At 37.8% G+C, this 22,457-nt stretch overlaps 1 protein-coding gene across 1 annotated transcript in view; it reads right to left on the reverse strand.

Annotated features, from left to right (window-relative positions):
- Nucleotides 1–945: 945 nt before the first annotated feature.
- DNAJC24 (DnaJ heat shock protein family (Hsp40) member C24) overlaps nucleotides 946–22,457 on the reverse strand; it is a 38,998-nt gene continuing 17,486 nt past the window's right edge. The window contains exons 3-5 of the mRNA XM_079787841.1: nucleotides 16,944–17,082; nucleotides 4,260–4,328; nucleotides 946–1,083 (exon numbers count right to left, since the gene is read on the reverse strand). Of these exons, the coding sequence (XP_079643967.1) occupies nucleotides 953–1,083; nucleotides 4,260–4,328; nucleotides 16,944–17,082 (339 nt within the window). The 3' untranslated portion in view covers nucleotides 946–952. The remainder of the gene's footprint in view (nucleotides 1,084–4,259; nucleotides 4,329–16,943; nucleotides 17,083–22,457) is intronic.

A 22,457-nucleotide genomic window follows, 5' to 3' on the forward strand; every position in this document is an offset into this window, starting at 1 on the left:
CTACCATTTTCTAAATTATATTTAAAGTTGAAGATGGCAGTGATCAAGAACCTTACTCCCTTTAATACAACCACTTGAAGGCTTTGGAAATACAGTGGCAGGACTGAAGTCATCTTCTCCAAAGCTATTCTTCCTTCTACAGTCCAACTTTGTTTTCCTTATTAACTTTGAAATAACCTCATGAATATCCATAGTCAGCCTTCAAGATGGGAGAACTAGGTTCACATATTATTCACACAGATTGTAATTTAACTCTAATGACCTGAGATTTGGAAATAGTTGTATAATAGACCTATAACTTTGACAGCTAGAAATGTCATGTTACCTCAGAAACTTAGTAACTATAAAGGAATATGATGGTATTGTTACCCATTAAAAGAGGAGACATGCTTATTTGAAGAAACAAATCAATAATAAAGTTCTCAAATAGGAATTTTCTATAAATAACTTATAATTCAAGTCTCTTTTTTTGGCAATCTAAAATTAGCCTATATAATAAAAGCCTAAAATGCAAATCAACCGAATGGTGGAACGACCAGTCACTATGATGCGCAGTGACCACCAGGGGGCAGACGCTCAATGCAGGAGCTGCCCCCAGCTCACAGGCCCCAGGCCAGCCAAGGCGGGTGCCAGCAGGCCCCCCCCCGCTCCCCGATCGCCCTGCCAGTGACTCCACAGATCGGACCTGATCGCTGGCCAGGCCTAGGGACCTACCCAGGCACGAATTTCGTGCACCAGGTCTCTAGTAAACATACAAAGAGCTAAATTTATTTTCTATTAATGTGGGTTAGACTTTGCTTGACAAGCTTACATTTTCTTTGCAAATAATAGATCTGACAAAGTTTCCTTTTTTTTATCAGCTTTAGACAGTTGCTTGAATGTATAAAGTTGGAATGGACTTTCCTCAACATGTCTGAATATACAGTTAAGGGGTTCCATTCAGTGAACAATTTCAGCTACAATGGAGGAGTTCTATAATTAGTGAACATGTATCACAAGAAATCTGGGTAACTTCTTCAGCTTCATCCTTGGAAACACTGTATTTTCCACCACAACGGCAACTCAGAGAGTAAGAGTGATCATCTGCAGAGAAAACAAAAAATGCTTCAAATGCTTATAAGTAACTACACTGACACCACACACACGCACACAATGCGGTTTATTCCACAGAAACTGCAAAACAAAAGAAATAAGCTCAGTAAATGTAAAATGTATTAAATGAGAACTTGAAAATATTTCTTATATAGGCAGGGGCAGTGTTTCTAAAAATTATCCACCAAAGAATCTCCATAAAGGAGATGGACTGAAGCTATAAATCAGTAGTCTAAAGATCTTGGGGTGACAGCAGATGCTCAGAAGCAACCCATAAAATTTATTTGAAGTCTGTTTTCTTAAGATTCATACAAATTTCACATTCTTCTCAACAATGTGTTTGTCCAAACTATGACTGTATAGGAAAAACAACAACTCTACCTGTCTTGTTAAAGAACTTGCTTTTGCCTGGAGTATATCCTTTTAGAAAAAACTGCTCATTTGACTGTTTATCAAATTCAATATTTGAATATATCTGTTCTGGTATCACACTATTTTAAGAGTCCTGACTCAAATATATAAACACACACTATGGTGTGTGTTTTCTGTGTGTGTACCTGTTTGTTTGGTGTTTATAAATGATTTGTGAACCAAAGGGCAATCATTGAAGTGAGATGCCCAAAGAAAACAACATAGTGTGATGTGTAGCCTACGGAAGTTTTATCAAGTCTGTAATTTTCCTGAGAAGCTGAAATGCTTATGTCCTTTAACTAAAAGAATTCCTAATTTACTGGTCATTCAATTTAACTATCACTGAGAAGTGATTGTCAAAGAAAAACAATTATCACATTATTTTACTACTGTCATAATTTGTTACATAGATAAATTAACTAAGATATGATTTCTTACATCCAGTATCTTCATTCAGTTCTCAAATTTCATTTTTTAACAGTTTGATATCAACATATGCCACTAAAAGAAGAGAAAGAGAGAAGGAAAAAAAATCAACTGCCTTGTTTTTGTTCTCTAATGAAGTCTGGCCTTGGAAAAACTAGTAATTAAATGAACCAACTTTATGTGTTTCTTTTATCATTAAGGAAAACATGGATTCATTCACCAGTCCTGCTTTTTATTTTTTACCATAATGCCTTTTCCCCCCACAAGGAAATATAATTTAATATGGAATTTAAAAATGCTAACATCCTCCCTGTCTGAGCCAACATACATATGTAGTGGAGCATGCTTTCATAGTGAATTGTTTTATTATTAAATTGTGTAAAATGTGCATATTCTAGCCATTAGTTTTCTCAAGCTACACCCCCCCCCCCTTTTTTTTTACCACCTCAGTGAACAGTGAGAAACAATTTGAGGTGACGTGCTTGGTAAATGATGCAGAGGCCACCATGGGCTACTGTGGAGTTTTGTCATAGATGATTCCAAATGTTAATGCTCACTAAACACTCAAATCTTGTCAACTTTCTAATATGTTCTATCACTTAACAAAGTGAAACTTCACCGAAATCATCATTTTAAATATAATGAATAAAGACTAAATGACCAAGTTATATATGAAATTAACTGTAAGGGGAAAGGTTAAAACTTTAGTCCCTCAAGAGTTCTTCAGGTATGCCTTTTAAGCATAATAAAATGCACCATTTCAAACTGTCCTTGGGTCAAGAAGCTGATAATTTGGCCATGTCTATCGTATAGCATTTCATCCACTCTTCTGTACTAAATCTTGAGTGTCCAAATTTTTAGCATTTTCACTTGTATCAGAAAAGTTCATATATTTGTGGACTAACAGATGCTTGAACACCCAGCCCATATTCTTACTTTTAAAAAAATGTTAAATTATTAATTATATTTTTAAATGCTACTGAAGAAAGAAAAACTACAAAACCCAGTTTTCACCATTTTCACATTATCAGGAACTGTAAACAAAATATACTAGTCACATAGACTACAGCAAGAAGAGATTTGTCTAATAAGAGATTCAAACACACACACACACACACACACACACACAGATTGATAAAGTAGCAATACTATATTTTCAGAAGATTTATTTTGCTGGGCAGGCCTCCCTGATAAGTGACATGTTCTATTCTGTTCGGCTCACGATCTAGAAGTGAAAGCCTATGTCACTAGTGTATTCTATTTTCACAGCAATAGCTCTCCCAGTTTACGCTGATGAAACTATGTGAACCCCCGGGAGCCCCAGTTACACAAAACCTTGTTTTCTAATCATTCACTGCAAATAAGAATTTCTACTCCAGGACCTCATTTGGCACTATAGGAACAGAGTGGCCCATAGGCAAAAACATGATCCTCTGAGTCAATATGGCTTGTGACCCAACTTCTGAGAGCACTACATGAAGAATTTGCCATTAAAAAATAGTTTATTAAACTTGTTTTCAGGAAGGATGGGCTGTTTATTTTCTACCTATTCACACTTAGTAAATTTTATAAGTCCTTAAGGGATTTGTACGCCAGGCTGAACAATAAAATTATAGGGTTAAAAGTATATACAAATTCAGGGAAATGGTAAGATTGTCTTCATATGACCAGAGAAACATGGAAGTGTGGTATTCAAGGCCTTCATTTAGAAAAGAAACCTAACAACATCTCCCTGAGCAACTCACAGAAATATCAAGAGTGGAGAAATTAAATTAGATTTAGGTGTTAAAATTCTAGTAATAGGAAAGTGAAAAAGACATGACTTCATGGTGAGTAAAAGACAGTGACAGATTTTTATTTTCTGCCTAAGACAATAACAAAGTATAAAATCAAGCTCCAAGTAGAAAAACAAAACACTGAAAGGCCTGCCCTGACAATTTATGATAAACAAAAATTCTAATGGGAATGCACCTCGAATGTCAGCATAGGGAGGGTGGGAAAATTATCTTCTTTAACTTTATTTTCCCATTACACAGATGGAGAATAAACCAAAAACCAAAGTAGTTTAAAAAAAAGAAAATCTTATGAAACCTTATATAACCTCTAATTAGAATAGAAAAATAACTAGGAATGAGTCATACAGGGCGACATCAATAATTGAAGTTTAGAATGAAACAAAACTATTCAAGACAAAAACACCAACATATATATCAAAAGCCAAGCTATTATTTCTTTTTAAGATTCCAAATATCCCATAGAGTTTTTATTTTCTTACAGAAAATTTCTAATATTTTCCTTTACTATTGTCAAGAGAGAAAATAAATTCCAACCTTTGTTCCAAGACATTTCTTCAAGATATACTTGAGCATCTACTGGTCCCATATTTCTTAGATCATCTTCTGTAAAATATAAAATGAGACACTTAATTTTGACAGCCATGAAGAGTGCTAAAAAACCAACTCCAGCCTGGTCAGTATAATTCTAATTTACTTACCATTTTAAAATTTACCTTAAAACTGGCAGCAATTTTAAGGCTACCTGACTTCAGCTGACTAAACATTCCAGAGCATACCACGTGTAAACTTTAACAGCCAAAGTCTACCCCTTTTTCACAAATATGCAACATGCAAAACTATGTAGTTGATTTTGATGATCCCTTAGGACAAATTAGTGATTGCTATATTTTGTCAGAGGTTAGTTTTTTTTTTGTCAGATAAACCATATCTGTAACTAAGGTAGGCAACATGGAGATGAATAAAAACACTGTATTTGAATCTTAGTTCTAATATTTTAGTAGCTTTCTACCCCTACATATTATTGAGTTATCTCTATCTTACCTACTTTAGGAGTTCGGTAGTTATGGACTGAATTATGACACCGCCTCCCCCAAATAAAATTCATATGCTGAAACTCTAATCCCCAATGTCACTGTATTTAGAGACAAGGATATTTTAGGAGGTAATTAAGGTTCAATGTGGTGGAAAGAGTGGGGGTCCCAACCTGACAGAACTGGTGGCCTTATAAGAGAAATAAAGGTCTCTCCATATGCATGCACCACAGAAAGTATCATAGGACTCAGCTAGCAAGAGACTGTCCACAGGCCAGAAGACCTTACCAGGAATCATTTCAACTGCACCCTGATCTTGGACTTCCTAGCCTCCAGACCTGTGAGAAATACATTTATGTTGTTTAAGCCACCTAGTCTATGGAATATGGAACAGACTAATACAAGGGTGTAACAATAAAATCAGACCCAGCTAAAAGTACTTTAAAGGGGCCAATAGTCATCAGATTTTTATTTGTTTGCAACAGAGTAATTAATAAGTAACTTAAAGGAAGAATTACTTTACAATATTTCAGTAATTATAAAATACAACTGTATTGTGTTGCTGTTTTCTTGCTGTTCCCTGGGCCAAAGTTTTCCCTGTAGATGGAAAAGAAAACTGAAATTCCAACTAAGTTTAGCAAGAGTCCAGGTAGTATAAGCATGCACTCTTGCTTACAATCAGTGTATTTTCTGACAAAGAAAGCACCTAGCGATGAGAAGCACTAGGCTTTCCTTTTAAAGGCATGTCATATAGTTCCTGGTATCGTTCTTCTAAAAGTAAACACTTAACAGAAATCCACCCTCCACCCCAATGAAATTTTCTTTAGCTCTCTCCCTAGTCTCTTGTTCATTTGCTGAGAACACTTCCCTTTGTTCTTTGTGTGAATGCCTGCAATTTAATTATATTTAATAACTGCCTGTTCAAAATTTATTGGTGAGTTATACAAGTTTAAAATAGGTAAAGAGATTATACAATATTATGAACTCACCATAGTTTTCTATTAGGTATGTCAAATATTGTATCACTTCACATCTATTGGGTACCAACAGTCTATTAAACTATACCTAAAATCCAAAGATACAGACTTTGCCTAGTGCTTAGGGGTACTTCCTCTATCTCTGTGTGCCCACTAAATAGCTTATACAGAGTATCAACATGCCAAGTAATTTCTAAACAAAAGCTGGCCACTCAGTGTATTGGTTCTAGAGCCTCTCCAGTGCAGGCCAATGTCAGATGCTGCCTGTGACTGGCCCTGGGCAACCTGTTTGGAGTTACAAAGCGATCCACAGTTTGGATCTGCTAGGCCTGTGTGTGCAAAGGACCAAGCTGCACACCAAGACCAGCTTTTACCAGCACCAGGCCGGGGGACAAGTCACCTGGGAACAAGGCACCCCAAGATCCACCTCTGCCTGCTCTGCCTGTTAGGCTCTGTTACTGAAAGAGCCTCTGCTGGTACTTGAGTTGCTTGAGGTAGGTTCTTAGTGAGTGACCAGGTAGGGGTGAGTGGTGTTTACCTCACTGATACAGGTTCAACTTCCTTGCCAATGCTGAGTCTGAGGCCACTCAGCAAATGTCCCTGGGTATAGTCAAGATGGGTGCTCACACACCTTTGTGGTGAGGTGGGGTCTCAGGGAGTCATGAGGGTCAGGCCAGTAGTTTATCAGGCAGAAAGAGACCAAGATTTGGCTGAGTGAAGGTAGGGCTCTGCACAGTCGGGCCTGTGAGGGAAAAATGGCCCCTGTCCCAGATTCTGCCAGGAAGTGGATCTCATCAGGGCAGGGCCACCAGGAGTTGGGAGGATGGGGCTAGTGGATCTCCAGTGAGGAGGAGATGTTAGTCAGGCTTGGGGGAAGGTGGAGGGAGTGGGCCTCTCCGCAGAGCCACAAAACTCAGTCTGTCCGTGATCTGCCCAGACTAGGCAGGACAAAGCCACCAGAAGTTGGGAGAGTGAGGCCACAGGGAACCTGGAGATTGGGGCTAGCGGATTTCCTGTGAAGGGGAGGCAACAGTGCAGGAGAAGAGTCAGTCAGGTTAGGGGGAAAGTGGGAGGAATGCTCCCCCTCCCCCAAGTCTGCCAGACCTCTACATCCCCAGCCCAGGCAGCTGATTCCTCAGCAGGGCACAAACTCCACAAGGTAGGGCAACAGGGAGTCCAGAGGGTGGGGCTATGCATTGCTCCAAGCTGGTGCCCTGTGGAGGGGAGTGCTCCACCCAGGAGAGATGGCATCTGATATGTGGGAGAAGATCTCAGCTCAGGGATCCTAGCGGCTGTCCCTTTAACTGCCTCCTCAGAGCCACAAACTCCAGTCTCTCCTCTCACAACTCTAGTCTGCTCTACCCTCCTTCTGAAGAGCCCAAGGTGAGTGGCTGCCAAGGAGATTTTGTGCTTTGGTCCTTTAAAGGGGCACCTATGTTTCTAGCAGAATCCTGTCTGTCCCTGGCAGACAGAATCCCCACTGGTTTTCACAGCCAATTATTATATGGGTACCTCTTCTCAGCTCTGGTGCTCTGCGCTGGGGAGCCTGGCATGGGGTTGAGACCCCACTCTTCTCAGGGGGAACCTTTCTTTGCAGCTGAGATATCTTTCTGAAATCTCAGCCACCCCCCATAGCCCATGGGAGTGGGACTAGTTCTTTTGCTTTGCCCTTCCTACCAGTCTCAATGTGGCTTCTTCTGTAAATCCTTGGTTATATGATTTCTATCCAGCTATTCTTCAGCTGGTTATTCAGGCTGATTGCTCTATATTTTAATTTTTATTCCTGTTTGGTCCTGGGAGGAGATGAGCGTAGCTTCACTTATTCCACGGCCACCATGGATCCTCCTGTTTTTGTTTTTTGTTTTTTTTAAACAATGATCTCTGTTTGTCCACCATTGTAGTTATAATTAGAAAATTTAATTCATCCCTAGCCATTAAAAATAACAGGAACCCTGTAATTAGCTTTGATAATTGTCTATCAGGCAAGGCATCTGCAATACAGATCAATTTGTTTTATTTTGAGTATTACATATTATAAATATTTTTGCTTGTTACAATGAAAGAGTTTAAATCTGAAAATAAAAATCCTATCTCAAAGTTCTTCTGTTAACATGACACTACTAAAATTGTCGAGAAAACATAAATTGACTTAGAAAGTGCTTTAATTAAAGGAACAGAGACTAGATTTAAATCTGAACTATTAGCTACAGAATGGTAATTAAAAAAACAAAAAAACAACAACAACACACACAAACACACAAAAACAACAACCAGCCACTGGAAAGAAAATGCATTGCCTGGCATTTGGTGTACTCTATCTTGAGACCAATAACATTACATGATTCCTAATTCTTTTTTTTTTTTAACGTTTTTTTCTTTTTCTTTATTGATTAAGGCCTAATTCTTTTGAAGTGAATAGATTCAGCTTTTTCGAAGGTATCAGGGAACATTTAATATCTGTCACACCCTGTGCAGTGCTGACATGCTTAACTAAATATGGGGACAGGAAAAACTTCCCAATTTATTTACACATAGAAAGCAATGCACTATAGTTAAAGAGATTCCTGTGCAATATAATGATAAAATCAAATAATTTATGTGGTTACTTGAAAAAGAATCTTTAAACCTTTAGAAGTACAGGCCCTTCTGATCCTGTGTTCTATTGGGTTTGTCTGACAACAAGAGGTGAAAGAATTCTGTGGCTCCATTGTCTCAATGGTGGGATCTAAGAAAACAGTGGCAGGCTCATCAGAGAGGTTTACGAGCCTACAATTCAAAGAGATTAAAAGGAAAATCTACAGAGATTCTTTCCCACTGAAGAATAACATTAAATAACTATTAGCAGCTCGGTTCAGTAAAGCTTACTAGAGCTCTCGCTGGGTCATTCACAACTTCCTAAAAGAGGAAAGGTTTTTTTTAAGCTCCATTTGGGAATCAATAAATATTTCTTACTTCTTACAAGATAATGGAATTCCAGTCTTTTTCAACTTCCTCCTAATGATACTAAAATTTCTAAAACAACTCTTTGCTGCCTAAATAATTACACTTCCTAATCTCAGGATACTTTTTCTAACTGTAACTACAATTTAAATAAGTAGAAATAAATAAATAGTAGCAACAAAAAGCTACGGAGGAGAGGAATTTAACTTTATTCATTATGGCTGAAGTATCTAAAAATCTCAACCAACTCAGTACTGGCCAAAAGATTGAGTCCATCTGCAGCTCTGTCCTTACTATTCATGTGTAGCAATGTCTATTACTCAAGTGATCAAGTCCCCAAAATGCTCTCAAGTCATCCATTGTATTTATCTATGCAATTTAAAATATTTAAAGTTCATTTCAAACTTAAAGAAGTCATCTATTTATGTTGAAAGTAAATGCAGTGTTTTCCTTTAGGTCCTGCTGTTTTAAAACCAAGTAATTTAATTATAAACAATCACTTAAATTCTTATGTATGCATTTCACTATACACAATAAAATTTTTCGTATAGGAAATGACTTGATGGATATCAGATTCCTTGTCCTTAACAGTCTCTGCTCTTAAAATAGCCTCTACTTTGATAAGAGATTCAGAATCAGTCAACGTTTACTTGAAACCTGCTCATTAAAATTATAAAACTCTACAATCCTTTCCCAGATGGAATTAAAGAATCACAAATGCAAGGCTTTCTATATCAAAGAAAAATTACATATTTGGAGTTTAATTATGGACTGAAGAACTGCAGAACTTTTATAAAGTAAGCCTAAAGCCAGTGCTCATGAAAAGTACCAAATAAAACCAAGAAACTGAAATTGATGTTTCACTAACTACAGAGCAGGTAGAACAGCAGCAGATGTTAGGTCTGGCCTCTTGTTCTGACCCTCAACTATGCCTCATTCTTCACTATTTGGAACTAAAAATAATAGGTGGCACACAACTATTCAAAACTTGGCAGCCTGGCACAATGATTAGGAGTCATAGAATGGCTTTGAAGTGCCTTCTATCAATTACTGGCTAGGCAACCTTAGTTAAATTAGTTAACCCCTTTGAGCCTCAGAATTTCTCTGGAAATTTATTATTTCTTCCTTATAAGGTTATTAAACAATGATTAAAAGACAATTACCATAGTTCTAGTGCTCAATAAATAGCAGCTATTTTAACTCATAATGTTTGTATTGACCTGTCTCTACCAGACCATTAACAAAATGACTAAACACCCATCATTATTGAGGAGGTGCTGGGAAGCCTTAGTCAAGTCAAACACTTGACTTTGAGTTTAAGTAACAAGTTCAAAGTACTTTGCTATTGTCAGTCCCATTAAAATTGACCCATTATTATCAAAGCCGTATCTATATAATTATTTGGTCTTTCTGAAGTAACAAATGGAACTGAAAAATGGGAAACACAGAAAAAAATTAAAAATTCACTTGTGGATTAAATTCAGAGGTTAGAGGTGATGGCAGATTAGAACTTCAGAGAAGCTTGTTTTGCTGGGGTGGGGAGGGAGACAGAAGGACTTGAGTTAGAACTTGAATAAAGAATACTGTGAAGAGTCAGAATGGGAGGGTGTTCTGAGTAGTGACACACAGCAGAAGCAGATGTGTTAGGGAGTCCCTAAATCACCCAGGGGAGAAGATTCACATTAAGTTTGTGATTAGTGGATAAAATTAGAAAATGTAATTAGGAACAAACTTAAAATCTTTGGCCCATTTAAATCCCAGGTGAATGGGCAAATGTTTTTTGGGGAAGGGATGGTTTAAAAAGTTCTTAGAGGAGTAAGAATAAAGAAAGCTAGACCAATCAAAATGTAAAAGACTGTGGGAGAAGGCCAATTAGCAGCTATGGAAATAATATGGATATGTGTTATAATCTGGGTGTGGACTACTGTGGTAGCTGTAAGAATAAGATCACATAGGAAGAAAAATTAAAAAGTAATGTCAACACTCATTTCTACTTCATTGGTTGTATAGTAAAGCAGAAGTAATCAGAATGTAATATGAACCAGGTTCAAGTCTTGGTTTTGGACCCACTGATTTCAACTAGGTCAAGTACCCACGTAGAAATTGGGAGACAAGTTAAAGTTGGAGACACAAACTTCCTAAAATCCTACATTTTCCCTATTATTAAATTAGAACCGCCAATTATGTCCAAGTATACCAGAATTATGACTATAATTTTTCCCATAGGTTTCTATAGCATTATTTGAAAATTTCTAAATATTACTCAAAATCATTAAGAAATTATCCTAAAATATATTGCCATGGGAAAAAAAAAAACCCAGTTAACTGCCTCTAAGTAAAAGTAACAAATAATGTGAGTAGTCACCTTCTTGTGATAAATAGAATGGAGCAGGAGGACCCTCATAGAAAGTTTTATCTATATTCTCTTCTTCCTCTGAAGAAAATGCCAATCTCTAACTGGATGAATTTTCTACATCATTTCACATAGTTACTTTTCCCAGAAATAGACACACACACACACACACACACACACACACACACACAACACACACACACACACACACACACACACACACACACACACAAAAACCTCTTGATGCTTATCTTCAAGTTTTACCTCAAGCACATATTTATAGTCAGTTGTCAAATTCCTAAAATGAACTGGAAATACTGATATGACCATAAATGGAAACTCTAATCTAATTACAGGTATTTTGTAAGGGTTAATTTTTGCACATAATTTGCACAAATATCATTCCTGACAGTTAACTCAAATTCATATTATCTACATTTACAAGTATTATTTCCCTTCTTAGGGAGTTAATCAGGCTTTAGAATTAACTTGTTTTTCAGGAAGGATTCTTATTTTGAGATTAAGAAATTACATATTGATTCAGTCATCTGGCATACATGTAGTTGGGGTTTTAAGGTATGCTCCTCATTTGGGCCAAGATTTATTTGTTTATCTCCCATTCTCAAATATTTATCCTATTACAACATCAGAATTGACACTTTATATCTAATCAAGGGGTGGAGGGAGCTGATTAGCTCTGAGTAAAGACACACTAACTTTATGTCTAGCCCAATCTCCTTCTGAGCCAGGCTATTTTTGGTATCCATGTACTTGGCCAATTGTGTAGAGTGAAGGCTCCATATTCCCAAAGTAATTCACTAACAGAAAACCAAGATATACCTTCACACAAAATAATGTACCACCAAGGATTCCAAACACAATCTCCTTAGTTTTTTAAAAAAATTACTTAATTTCACTGACTTCATGTGAAGGTTTGTTCCTCTTCAGGTCACAGAGAAATAACCTAACTCATAAGCTGTGTCACTCTGTAGAACCACGGAAACGACCGAGATCTGTAATATGACTGTCATTACAAAGCTATTGAATCATGATCCCGATTATTTTCCTACTAGAGGCCCAGTGCACGAAATTCGTGCAAGGGGGGAGTCCCTCAGCCCAGCCTGCACCCTCTCCAATCTGGGACCCCTCGAGGGATGTCCAAATGCCCTCTCACAATCCAGAACTGCTGGCTCCCAACTGCTCGCCTGCCTGCCTGATCACCCCCTAACCACTTCCCTGCCAGCCTGATTGACGCCTAACTGCCTTCCCCTGCCGGTCTGGTTGCCCCTAACTGCCCTCCCCTGCCGGCCTGGTTGCCCCCAACTGCCCTCCCCTGCCGGCCTGGTCACCCCAACTGCCCTCCCCTGCCGGCCTGGTTGCCCCTAACTGCCCTCCCCTGCCAACCTGGTCACCCCTAACTGCCCTCCCCTGCAGGCCTGATCACCCCCAACTGCCCTCCCTTTCAGGCCTGGTCCCTTCCAACTGCCCTCCCCTGCAGGCTATCTTGTGTCCACATGGGGGCGGCCATCTTTGACCACATATGAGTGGCCATCTTGTGTGTTGGAGTGATGGTCAATTTGCATATCACCTCTTTATTATATAGGATTATTATATAGGATGATATACTTCTGATGTGTTTTAATGTACTTATCCGATCTAATAAAAGAGTAATATGCAAATTGACCGTCACTGCACCACACAATATGGCCACCCACATGTGGTCAAAGATGGCCGCCCCCATGTGGACACAAGATGGCCTTCAAGGGAGGGCAGTTGTGGGCGATCAGGCCAGCAGGGAAGGGCAGTTGGGAGGGACTAGGCCTGCAAGGGAGGGCAGTTGGGGGCTATAAGGCCTGCAGGGGAGGGCAGTTGGACAGTTGGGGGGGGACCCAGGCCTGCAGGGGAGGGCAGTTGGGGGGGTGGGGGACCAGGCCAGCAGGGGAGGGCAGTTAGGGGCAACCAGGCCTGCAGGGGAGGACAGTTAGGGGTGACCATGCCTGCAGGAGAGGACAGTTAGGGGCAACCAAGCTGGCAGGGAAGGGCAGTTAGGGGTGACCAGGTCGGCAGGGGAGGGCAGTTAGGGCAATCGGGCTGGCAGGGGAGCAGTTAGGTGTTGATCAGGCTGGCAGGGAGTGGTTAGGGGGTGATCAGGCTGGCAGGCAGAAGCATTTAGGACAATCAGGCAGGCAGGCAGGCAAGCGGTTGGGAGCCAGCAGTCCTGGATTGTGAGAGGGCAGTCGGACATCCCTCAAAGGGTCCCAGATTGGAGAGGGTGCAGGCTGGGCTGAGGGACACCCCACCCCCCACTCTGTGCATGAATTTCATGCACCGGGCCTATAGTCTATAATAAAAGCATAATATGCTAATTAAACTGGACTCCCGAAGGACATCCTTCCTTCCAGACAAGGCGGGGGCCAAGGCTGAGGTGGCAGAGGCCCCTCCCACCCCCGGCCACAGTGGCGGGGGGCAGGGGCTGGGGCCAAGGCCCTCGCACGAATTTCGTGCATCGGGCCTCTAGTTTAATATATGAGAAAACTCTCCATAAGATTTATTCAACAGATATTATTCATGTGAACATTTTATAAATCTTGAAAAGATTTTCCCAAAGTGTTTATCCTGTTGTCTAAAATGCAAAGCTTAATCTTGAATAACTACATGCCTTTCAAGGGAACATGGGAAGCAGACTTTGGAGGCATCCTTAGAAACAATAAGGTAAATATGCCAACTGGAACTAATTGATTAAATTCACTAGCTAACACTGCTTTCAAAATGTATACTGTCTGGGAACTGAATATTACTCATCCTTTTTTAGATTTGCTATTCTTCAGCCGGGCCAACATTGCCCTAAAATGTCAACTAGGAACCTAGAAGTGGAAATGAAGGAGAAACAATGTATGTACTTTACTTTAGGTAATCTACCCTGGACTTTTTATTAGAACTCATTTGATAATTTCTTTTGTGAAGAAAAGAAATATGGATGTCAAAGGCTCCTTTAAATGATCTTTTCAAGAAATAAATGATTGTGGCCAATACTGATGAGGCTTTCCTTACAACAGAGCACCATGAGCTGTGAAATATGAGAACGCATTCAACATCAGCCAATAAAACATCTCCTGCCTCCTTTCCAAGTGTTACCAAGCTCAAATTTATTTTATACTCCCAATTAATGAGGGCAGGAAACAAACATATTTTAAGTACACCCTAAGAAAAGAAAGTTCTACAATGAACTATCACCACATGCAAAAAGAGTTCTGTGTGACAAAGCTATTTCCATGTCCCCAGGGGGTGACCCAGAAAAAAAGAGTGCTTTGACCTGGTTATAACAAATTCTCTCTCTCTTGGTAACCTATCCTGGTCTTTAACAAATTATCACTCTCAAAGGTTTTCCTTCTATCAAATCTAAATCCGCACCGTTAGAAGTTCAAGTTCATTTCCTTCTTTTGAGGAGCCACTTACTGAAAATTGGTCAGGAAGGAAAAATTAATGTCAAAAGAAATGACAACACAAAACTAGGTTTATTATGAGATTTTTTAAAAATAGGTCTAGTATGAAACTTAAAAACAGCAAGTTATATCAGGGTAAGAGATTTCTACTTCTTATCTGAAAAGCAAGCCAATCTCAATTTAAAACTAAAACAAAGCATTCTCACTATTTGGAGCCTCTGGAAACAAAGAAAAGATTTACTAGATCTGAGGTATTTCCACTTTTCTTCCATAATAGTTCAATTCAACCTGCCTGAAAAACTTACAAAGTAAACTGACATTATTTAAATTGTAAGCTGATCAGCCTATTTATCTGAATCATGAATCATGCCCAACTCTCACTGTATTTGCTTTGCATAAACTTTATTGTGACCTTCTCAATGACCTAGTCCCCTACAATATAGCAGGTCATAGTTGCTCCCATTAAAAACTTAAAACCAAGGACTCAAAATTCTCAAAGGCAACGAGAAAGGCTTGAAGATGTTGATTATTTGTTCTCCCAACATCTCTATAAGCCTTCCTTCATGCAATCCTATTACTCACTTTAAACTCTGTTTCCAATTTCTCTCCATTTCTGGTTTACCCGTGCATTACCTCATGATGATGTAAATGTGGGAGATAATGTTTTTTTATTCTTGGTCTCTCCCTATCTCTTTTCTCCTAAGACAACAGGCATCTAGTCAGTTTCACTGATAGGTTCTTAATAGAACATAGTTGTGGAATGGCAAAAATGCAGAGTCACTGTGCCAGTACATAGCCTACACTCCTTAAGGCACAGTTTTGTGGATTATCCTTCTCTTAAGCAAATCAGCATCCCACAGAGTAAAGACTGATCAAGATGTGCAAAAGCACCATGGGAGAATAATCACCTCCAGTACAGTCTGGTCGCTTTAGGAACATGGGTACCTTTTCGCACATAACACATTCATGTGTATCAGTTTCAATACTTTCATAGAAATTGTATCATGTTTAACCCAGTTTAAAAAGATATATGTATGGATAGAATTCATCCTCAAATGGAAGCACCTCTGCATTCTTTTGCCAGAAGGGTTACCAGTGTTGAAGTTCCTGGGTTCCTAGCCACTTAGTATTTTCTATTCCCGGGCCCAAGTCCCTATGCTGTCTCAGAAGTACAAACACATTTACAAAAGAAATACATTTGAAAGCTGCTCAGATGTTCACCAAATAGAAGCAGGAAAAAATATCCAAGACATAACTGAAAATTAAAAATCCTAATTCATTGCAAAGATACACTCACCAATTTCTTAACATTAAAGAAAAAAACCTTACCAGTCTTAAAGAAGGTAGAAGAGCCTTAGAGCTGATTAGTGTTCTGAAAGTCACTATTTAAACAACAATAACACTGCAGTACATAAACAAATAGCTCATGGAGTCTTGATACACAAAGGCATCACACATTATAAGCAATACTTAATTTTATTGAGACAACTCCCTCTGAAAATAAATATGGATATTATATATTTATTTTATACTGTCTTTATCCTATAATGACGTATTTATTTCGTGCTTTAGAAATAAAGCCTTGATTTTCATACCAAATTTTCAAAACCTTAGTTGTATATGTCTTAAAAGCATTTTATTAGGTCTGATGGTGTGCCAGTGTAGGGCATGGAAGGGGATTCAATAATCAACTCCAGAGACAGTGAGCTTTTATCCACACATACAAGTCAATGCTGAGGCTGGTGCCCTACTGCAGAGTGCAATTGAGTGTTTTCCCCACAGGCTGTAACTGATTATTGACTCCCCCCATTAACATGTAGGGTCCATAGTGAAGGTTCAAACAGAAGGCTGAGGGACTCCTGTCCCAAGGCCAGCGCTGAAAGACAGCCTATCACTTTGTGTAACCGCAATCCATGTGTGATAAACCTGACCTACATTTCTCTCTTTCTTTCTCACAAGAGCTTGTCACTGTTTTAAGAAGCTATTTTCTAAAATGCATCAAATAAATGACTTTTGAAACTGCCTGGGAAATGTTCATTCCTAAAATATCATTTATAGCAATCTTATAAGGAATAGTTTATTCAAGAGATAATCCTGAAACCTAGCCTAAAACAAGCTCAGAGGCAGAAGAGTGCTTTAATGTTACTCCATAGGGTATCTTCCTTTAGACTGTCCTTTATACAGTACACAGTCTAAAAGTATTATCATTTAATAAAATAAACATATAAAACATATTAAGTAGTAATGTGTAATTAAACATTTCTCATCAGTTATAAAAAGTAGCTTCCACAGATTCACAACCACATCTTAGTCGTTTGCTAACTTCTCGGTGGAGTCACAATAATTACTACAAAGAATGGGGCATAATTACAAACTGATGGGGCAGTAAAGAAGGAGAATGCTCCCCAGGCACGGCTGCAGATGGTGCTTAGAAAGGTGCCAGTGTGCTGTGGCTCCTCCCCACAAGTACCTACCATGCCGCTGCAGGTCATACTCTTTCTTTGTCTCTTCATTCCCTAGAATTTTCCATGCCTGATCAATTTCGATGAACTTCTGTATACATTCCTCCACCGTTCCTGGAGGCACATCTGCACTTTGTTTGTCTGGATGATACTGCCAATCAAAAATAAGGAGGATGGTGAATAGAGAGGGTTAAGTTTTTAAAAATTGTAAATCTGAGCTTTCGTGAAAAGAGAAGATAATGAGAAGACAAAACTAAGATGCCAAGGCAACAAGTCAACAGTGCTGGGCCCGGGAGACGACTTGCCAGGGTAATTAGACCACTGGAGTAGCTATAAATCCACTAGTGACATGATCTGTCACAACGTGCAAAGACAGCATTTTCTGGGTAATTTGCTGATGGGTGGAATCACTGGTCTCATGGACAATCTAGCTAGAGAGGATGACTAACAAAAACAGAACTAGGTACATGCAGACAAGCAGAGCATGACAGAGGAAGAACAAACTATGCGGAGAAGGAAGCTTCCTTACATAATGTGCATGGCTATAGATACCACCACGAATGGAGGACTCGCTTTTTCTCATGAAATTAGATTAACAACTATACTGTAAAATAAAACACTTTTCATCTTCTAGCTCAGTTGTGATGATTTTAATTACAAATCCTTGCACATAATTTTTATTGAAAAATGGTTATCCGAAGGCAGATTTACAAGAAAGAATTTTAAAGAACTCAATGAAACATTTGAATATAAATTAACTCATTAGTAAATCTTTCTTACATGTGTTTGCTAGGAAAGTTTTAAGAGTATTTTCAGTATGTAGCAATTTCTTTAAACTATTTGGTCAAAAACAAAGTTTTATGTCAATTCAATTCTCAAATGAAAATGTAAATGTGGCTTACTGGATACCTCACTTATATTCTCCCCCTTTTCCTTTTTTCTACGTTTTTTGTGGTTATCCCTTCTCTTGTTATCTATCAGGTCTTCTGAAAGAATAAATATGTCATTTGCTTTTCAGCAGTTTCCCAACAAACAAGTAAGGAAAGATTACCTAAATTTACAGACATTTCACTTAAGTAATCTGGGAATAACAGTAGCAGATATTGAGATATGTAATTTTTCACTCTTAAGTAAATAAGGAACCACTTTATAGTATTCATCTAGAATTTTCAACCAGCAATTACCAGTACTCTAAATGTTTTATTAAATACATTACAGAACAAATTTTAATTTAAAAATTATCTTAGGAATTTCCTTTGAACTAGCAGAAGTTTTTCCCTTTAGTTCTTAACTCTTTTTAAAATGTTTTATAATAAAACAGGAAAATGGACATATTCACATTTCATGATGCTAATGTGATCTAGTTCACTTACTCATCAATTAGTGAGGCAATCATTTGAATATTTTATTGTCTGCTTTACATTGAAAGAACATGAAAAACTTACAAGTACCATATCATTTATTATCCAAGTTGCTAAAGCCAAGACCACTCAGTGAGTTGTGGCAAGTTACATGAAGTTAAATGACTTCAATTCTCAATACAGAAATCAGAAAGTATGTAGGTTTTTAATCATAATGTCGACTATGGGTTTTGACAGTGAATTTGTCTTCATGCTGAACTTGTTCACACTGCTGATGTCCTCAACTAGCAGAACAAAAGTAGTTGTGATATTTGGTTGCACAGAAGAACTAATAAACATGCATGCTGGGGAAAAAAGACTACAGGACAAACAGAGAATTAGGCTTCCATTTTCCCATTGGCAAATTATTTCTTTTCCTATGCCAAATCTATCAGTTATCAACATTTAAATATTTAAGCTAACTAATATAAAGACTAAAGAAAAGGAAATTACAGCTTTGTTTAATCTTTTTTTGTGGTCATAATTTATCAAATGATACTCATAAAAGTTATTCCCATACTGAGGTTTAGGCAATCCCAAAGCCAAAATAGAGTTGGCTACATTAAAGTTCTCTAACTGACCCATTTTTCTAACACTGTGTGAAGAAGATTTGTGTAATATACTTGGTGTTATTCAATATTACTATCTGCAACATACTCAAATATGGCACTATGTATACATTAAGATACACTTATATGTGAAAACTCAACCTCAATATGTCAGAAACATTAAGTAAGATGACAGAGGAATCATTCTAAACTAGTAGCTATATAGAAGTACAGACTAAAAGACAGGTAATTTCTAATAGGCCATTATAGAAGGTACTAGAAGCCTGGTGCATGAAAATTCATGCACTAGATGGTCATGCGCTGACCATCTTTGCGACAACATGAGGGTCAATTAGCATATTCCCTCTTTATTAGATATGATACTTGGTACAATAAAAGAATAATTGGACCTGATCATGCATCAACCTGACCAAGCAAGCCCTACAAAACCAAGGCTGCCCCAAACTAAAAGCTATCATTAAATTTTATTGAGTCATAGTTAAGTTCCATGAGAGTCAAAGAACAATTCAATCAATCTCTTTCACCAATTTGGTATTTTCCTGACTACTATTTTAATTAAGTAACTCACCATCCTAGGCTTTTAAATCTCATCTGTTGTGCTATTAGAATGCAATACATTTTATTCTACATTACAGGGTTCAATTAAAAAATGGTAGTTATGGCAAGAAAATAAGTATGTTATTTGGGGTGATAAAAGCCTCAGTCTGATCTGTTCTGACAGCAAGTTCCAGAACAAAATGAAAGTCTAAAAAAAACCCAAAAAAACATATTCTGTGGTAGGCTGATAATGGCCTCCCAAAATATTAGCTCCTAATTCCTGATACCTGTAAATGTTACCTTATTTGGAAAAAAGGTCTTTGCAAATATGATTAAATATCTTGAAATAGAAAAGTGTCCAGGTGAGATAAATACAAAGTATTCTTATACAAAAGAGGCAGAGGGAGATTTGGCACACAGAGGAGGAGGTGGTATGAAGACTGTGCAGAGAGAGATTGGAAATACTGGCCTTAAAGACTGGAGTGATCAGGCCACAAGCCAAGGAACACTGGCAGCTACCAGAAGCTGGAAGAGACAAGAAATAGACTCTCCCCCTAGAGCTTCTACAGGAAGTGCAGCCAGGCCAACACCTTGATTTCTGCCCAGTTATACTGACTTTAAACTTCTAGCCTCCAGAATTCTGAAAGAATAATTTTCTGTTGCTTTAAGCCACTCAGTTTATGGTAATTTATTTTGGCAGGCACAATAAACTATACATAATCTAAAGATGTCTATGGTTTAAAACCGCAATACAGACACTACAACTTTTTAAGATGTTTCATTTATAAGGTCTATTAATAAAATGGTGTCATTATTATATACATTCTTAATTTTTAAATCTGCAGTGATTCTTTATTGGACATGAGAAACCAAATTCCTAAATACTAAGTTTCAAGATTTTCCAATCCCAAAGTGAATGCTAATTTCTTTCCTGCTATTTCTATATCTGAGCTCTCCAATGGGAGGCAGGCTCAAGCACTCACTATTACTGTGAGACCCAAGTCACTTTCCTCTTGTTGTCAAGGTGTATTTTATTCTTTGCCCTCCTTTTCTTTAATCCCCACTAACGAAATCTTCCTACCATTGAGAGCTCAAAGCTATTCCTATTTCATTCATTCATAGAAAGATAAAATCTAAGGCATCCCGTGTCCTAGAAATAGCCACAAAAAGATAGCATGAACTTCCTTATATTAAAATAATGCTGTCAAAAATCACACAAAAAACAGAGTTCTGAGAAAAACACTGACCAAACAGAGAAAATACTGATGGTCTTAACAGAACAGGTATGTACTAAAATCAATGTTGTAGAGTTCATTTCTTTTAACTATAGTAGCTTCTATTTGTTTTCAGTACTAAGTTGAAATGAATTTTCCTAGAATTGGAAGAACTTAGTCATCTGGAAGCTTTCATGTCTTTCCTACCTGCAAAACGAAGTATTGCTTTACTTACTAGTAGCTTGTCATTAAATCTTAAATCGAATAAAAAGTTATCAATTAGATAATTACTCAGTTAGAAAATAGATAACATTCATCCTTTACTACACATCTGTGATTATACTGTTTTGATTTATTAAATATGGACTTCAAATAGGAAGTAACAATTAACTATGAAAAGGACTCTGGGCAAATCTGATTAAGCAAAAATTCCCAAATTGTTATGTTGAAGTTATTTCATATACCAATGCAGTACCTGAGGATATAGCATTTTGGTTTTTCTCTATGTATTAATAGATGAGTTGAGTATTATTAATAGGATATTAGCTCTCTATCTCTAGCTTCAAACTTTTGTAAATTCTGGAGTCAAATTTCAAAATACCTTCTTTTTAAAAAATATATTTTTATTGATTTCAGAGAGGAAGGGAAAAGTAGAGAGAGATAGAAACATCAATGATGAGAGAGAATCATTGATTGGCTACCTCTTGCACGCCCCCTACTGGGGATGGAGCCCGCAACCCGGGCATATGCCCTTGACCAGAATCAAACCCGGGACCCTGCAGTCTACAGGCTTCCAATAAGCCAATCCAGCTAGGGCTCAAAATACCTTCCAAAAGCTATCTTATCAGTACTACAAGTTCAACATGTCCAAACTCCAATTTATCATCCAGACTCTAAAATTAGTTCTTCCTCTTGATGAATTCCTTGTTCTGTTAAAATCACCACCATGCTCAATGTATGCTGAATGAATGGATGAATGAATGAGAGAAAAATAAATACATTTCCTAGTAATCTAGACTATAATATCAGGGTAACCTCACTTTCTCTTATTCCACTAACCACCAAATTCTGTAGATTCTACTTACATCATATCCTATCTATTACCAATGCCAAGCCTAGTTCAAACCAACAATAGCTCTTACCTAGTCTCCAGCATTCATCTTCTAACAGCTCTCCACTCCATCCACCTGCATCCAAATTCACTTGGTTTAACTTACAACCCTAATATTCTCCAGCTCAAAAATTTATTTGGCAACCTAATGCATCATAATTTACAGTCATATTCCAAGAAAAGGGGTAAAAGAGGAGGACAAAAAGAAGAAAAAAGAGGAAGAATGTAGTAGGAGGTGGGGAGAGAGAAGACAGAGAAATGGGAACAGGGGTGGTGAAGAAAAAGGAGCCCGCAGGAGAAAGGGGAGGGAGAACAGAAGAGAAATAGAGAAATAGGAAAAAGAAAAGGAAGAGTAAGGAAAAGTGAAAAAAGAGACTAAAAAACATTGAAGGCAAACAAGGCCATGCAATATTTATGGTAGGTACTGATCTTTTTCAAATAATTAAAATGTATGTTATAGGTTAGACTCACAGAAATAAAGAAATGTAAGAAGTAAAATTATATGTAGCTGAGTAATCCAATCCATGGCAAAACCTTTTCAAAACCAAGACCAATCTCTGTAATGTACTTTGAACTGTGAAATTTACTAACTCTAAAATATGATCTTGCACCAATTCCTTTTGCTAGTCACATGCTTTTTCTTTGTTGTTGACTACATATATGCAAGTGTAACACATCTGCTTCTTCGATTGAAC

This window comes from Cnephaeus nilssonii, assembly GCF_951640355.1.
Source record: "Cnephaeus nilssonii genome assembly, chromosome: 13".
NCBI classification, from domain to species: Eukaryota; Metazoa; Chordata; class Mammalia; order Chiroptera; family Vespertilionidae; genus Cnephaeus; species Cnephaeus nilssonii.